The sequence below is a fragment of the Ailuropoda melanoleuca genome, chromosome 17 (genome assembly GCF_002007445.2).
Source record: "Ailuropoda melanoleuca isolate Jingjing chromosome 17, ASM200744v2, whole genome shotgun sequence".
In the NCBI taxonomy this organism is placed as follows: Eukaryota; Metazoa; Chordata; class Mammalia; order Carnivora; family Ursidae; genus Ailuropoda; species Ailuropoda melanoleuca.
The window spans coordinates 2,564,565-2,568,233 of NC_048234.1; the positions used below are offsets into that span (position 1 = coordinate 2,564,565).

The 3,669-nt window shown below is 67.7% G+C and overlaps 1 protein-coding gene across 1 annotated transcript in view; it reads left to right on the plus strand.

Moving 5' to 3' along the window:
* KDM6B (lysine demethylase 6B) overlaps positions 1 to 3,669 on the plus strand; it is a 19,521-nt gene that overhangs the window by 11,180 nt on the left and 4,672 nt on the right. Inside the window, exons 3-12 of the mRNA XM_034647272.1 lie at positions 937 to 1,056; positions 1,320 to 1,462; positions 1,557 to 1,698; positions 1,916 to 2,014; positions 2,121 to 2,340; positions 2,423 to 2,515; positions 2,600 to 2,761; positions 2,845 to 3,045; positions 3,133 to 3,477; positions 3,588 to 3,666. Of these exons, the coding sequence (XP_034503163.1) occupies positions 1,562 to 1,698; positions 1,916 to 2,014; positions 2,121 to 2,340; positions 2,423 to 2,515; positions 2,600 to 2,761; positions 2,845 to 3,045; positions 3,133 to 3,477; positions 3,588 to 3,666 (1,336 nt within the window). The 5' untranslated portion in view covers positions 937 to 1,056; positions 1,320 to 1,462; positions 1,557 to 1,561. The remainder of the gene's footprint in view (positions 1 to 936; positions 1,057 to 1,319; positions 1,463 to 1,556; positions 1,699 to 1,915; positions 2,015 to 2,120; positions 2,341 to 2,422; positions 2,516 to 2,599; positions 2,762 to 2,844; positions 3,046 to 3,132; positions 3,478 to 3,587; positions 3,667 to 3,669) is intronic.

Genomic DNA, 3,669 nt, shown 5'->3' on the forward strand with positions numbered 1-3,669 from the left:
GAAGGAGGAAGTGAAACGGGTTCTGGGTTCTTTAAGGGAGTGGGCGGTGAGAGTGGGACAAGGGTGATGTCACCGCCTGTCGGGCCCCGCCCTCCTCCCTCCCGAAGGACCCCCCCTTACACTTACACACGCCGCTTCCGCTGCGCAAGTAGCCACGTCACGGGCAACCCCCGAAATCCCCCCTCCCTTGGGGGGCGGGGGCCACGTGGGCCGTGGGGAACCGCGTGGCCCCGACGGGGAAGGGCATAGAGGATATGGGAGCCACGCGAGAGGGGCCACTCGGGACCGCGGTGCGCGACTTCTCAGAAGTTGGGATTGAAGGGAGATTTTGGTTTGGGGGGTCGGTTGGTATTGAAGCTCTAGAGAGGTGGGGGAAGTGGAGGAGCTCAAGGAACTAGGTATGGGGCCGGGGGCTTGACCGTGGTTTGGGATGGGGTCAGGCGTCGGGGGTGGAGCGCTCAGGTCGCGGCGCCGGCGGGTCTGGGTACCGGAGAAGTCGCCGGGACCGGCCAGTCCTCAGCAGTTACAGGGGGCACTCGGGGTGGGAGGCGAGGCAGTGCGCGAGGTGAAGTGAGGAAGGGGAGCGACGCCTTTGTCTGCGCGGGGCGTCCGCTTGCCGTCAGTCGGTCTCACGGCGGAGGGGCAGGGGGGCGCTTCGGCCGGTCCTGCCGGGACTGCCGGTGGCTCTGTGGGTGCGTGGGACTTGCGGGTAGCGCCGTCCCCTAGGCCGGCCCGAGCGTGCGACTCGCCGCCTTCACCCGCGAGGGTCCCGGGCCCCGCCGGCCCGAGCGCCGGGTCCGAGGTGGCGACCCTAGGTGGGAGCCACGGGGTCACACCGGGGTCACCCCAGGCCGAGCCCGTCTGACCGGCTCCGCCGCCCCTCCTCCCCCGGCCGGCAGCGGCCGGGCTAACCTCGCTCTCATTGGTCCCGGCCAGGCTGTTACTGAGGCGGAGACACGGGTGATGATTGGCTTTCTGGGGAGAGAGGAAGTCCTGTGATTGGCCAGATCTCAGGAGCTCGCCGACGCTGTGAGAGGACGCTCCCACGGAGGCCGGGTAAGCCGCCGCGGCGCTGCCCGTCCGCCCCAGTGGCTCCCGACTCCGAGCTGCCGCCGGCCGGTTGGCCGGCCCGCTGCCTGCCGCCCGGCCCGGCGCCTCGCCGCCCTCCTGGGCCGCCGGGGGCTCCGCCGGCGGCGGGGGCCTCCCCTCAGGGAAAGCTGGGGCCGGAGCCCAGTGCAGATGACCGCCCGGCCCGGACCCTGGGCCTCAGCTGTGTGCCGGCCAGCTCACCTCACTCCTTCTCCTCCTCCCCTCTGTAGAATTGGCTGTGAAGGGCCCTGGGTGGCCATCTGGGGGCAGTGGGCACTCTTGTCAGAGCGGCTGGAGCGGGACCGTCGCCCCAGAGAGCTGGGGCAGGGGGCCGTGCCCGATCTCCAGGGCTCCTGGGGCCACTGCTGACCTGGTAAGGGAAAGACCCGGGGCCGGGTTGGTGGTGTGCACACTGCTGGCTCAGGCTGCGCCCCCACTGAGACCGTGATCTCTTCTCCCTGGCTCAGGCTGGATGCATCGGGCAGTGGACCCTCCAGGGGCCCGCGCTGCACGGGAAGCCTTTGCCCTTGGGGGCTTGAGCTGTGCTGGGGCCTGGAGCTCCTGCCCGCCCCATCCCCCTCCTCGTAGCGCATGGCTGCCTGGAGGCAGGTGAGAACTTGGGGCCCCTCTCTCTGTCTCCAGGCACCCCCCCTTCCCATCTCCTCGACTCCTCAATCTCTGTGTCACTCTCTGGGGTTCTGCCATTCTGTGGACCTCAGTGCAGTCCTCGGCTGCTCTCTCTTAGCCTTTCAGTGCCCTCCTTCCTAGGTAGGAGGGACAGGACTACTTATGTTGCTCTATGTTAACAGACCCCTTCTCTCTCTAGGTGCTCTGCCAGCATCGGGCAGCCCCCACTCTCTGCTCCCCTACCCCCTTCACATGGCAGTAGCTCTGGGCACCCCAACAAACCGTATTATGCTCCAGGGTGAGTAAGGATTCGAAGGTATTGGGGTTGGGAAGTAAGTCTGGGTTCCAGGAAGAGTTCCCTCCAAGCCTGACCTCCAACCCCTGCAACCCCTTCTGCTCTGTAGGACCCCCACCCCGAGACCCCTCCATGGGAAGCTGGAATCCCTGCATGGCTGTGTGCAGGCATTGCTCCGAGAGCCGGCCCAGCCAGGGCTGTGGGAGCAGCTTGGACAGCTGTACGAGTCAGAGCACGACAGTGAGGAGGCCATTCGCTGCTACCACAGTGCCCTTCGATATGGAGGAAGCTTGGCTGAGTTGGGGCCCCGCATCGGGCGACTACAGCAGGTGGCATGAGGCAGGCCCTGGGGGGCCAGGATTGTCCCTCCTGGCTCAGTACCCTCATCTTAATGTCTGCTTCTGCCCCCAGGCCCAGTTCTGGAACTTTCATGCTGGCTCCTGCCAGCACCGAGCCAAGGTCCTGCCCCCTCTGGAGCAAGTGTGGAACTTGCTGCACCTGGAGGTGAGACCAGGGCCGGCTGGGCTAGGGAGGAGGCCCAGGCCAGGTCTGCAGCCGTGTCATCTTCTCGCCCCTTTTTGTCTTCAGCACAAGCGGAACTACGGGGCCAAACGGGGAGGTCCCCCAGTGAAGCGAGCTGCCGAACCCCCAGTGGTGCAGCCTGTGCCTCCTGCAGCGCTCTCCGGCCCCTCGGGGGACGAGGGCCTCAGCCCTGGAGGCAAGCGCAGGAGAGGCTGCAGCTCGGAGCAGGTATGGTGGTGTGTGCGCAGGCGAGTGGCCAGAGGACAGGACTGGGGCACGGGACGGGGTCTCACACTCTTGTTTCCTTCTAGACTGGCCTTCCCCCAGGGCTGCCGCTGCCTCCACCGCCACTGCCGCCACCGCCGCCACCACCACCACCACCGCCCCCCCCACCCCTGCCTGGCTTAGCCACTAGCCCTCCATTTCAGCTGACCAAGCCAGGGCTGTGGAGTACCCTGCATGGAGATGTCTGGGGCCCCGAGCGCAAGGGTTCAGCACCCCCAGAGCGCCAGGTGAGCTCCTGTCTGTTGCCCCTCACCTCTCGGTTCGAGGTCCGCATCCTCTGTTCCTTACTTATGGCCCTCCTTCCTCTTCCACAGGAGCAGCGGCACCCGCTGCCCCACCCGTATCCATACCCGGCTCCGGCCTACACCGCGCACCCCCCTGGCCACCGGCTGGTCCCGGCCACACCCCCAGGCCCCGGCCCCCGCCCCCCAGGAGCAGAGAGCCATGGCTGCCCGCCTGCCACCCGTCCCCCCGGAAGTGACCTTAGAGAGAGCAGAGTTCAGAGGTCGCGGATGGACTCCAGCGTTTCACCAGCAGCAACCACCGCCTGCGTGCCTTACGCCCCTCCCCGGCCCCCTGGCCTCCCCGGCACCACCAGCAGCAGCAGTAGCAGCAGCAGCAACACCGGTCTCCGGGGCGCGGAGCCGAGCCCAGGCATCGTGAGTTCCGGCGGTGGGCGGAGCGGGGTGCCGGCCCGGGAGATCCCCTGGGGTGGGGGGGTGCACCCAGAGCAGCCCTCTGACCACCCCCTCCTCATCCTCGCTTGCAGCCCGGCGCTGACCATTACCAAACTCCCGCGCCGGACGTCTCCTCTCACCAAGGCCGCCTGGGGCCCTCGGCACACAGCAGTC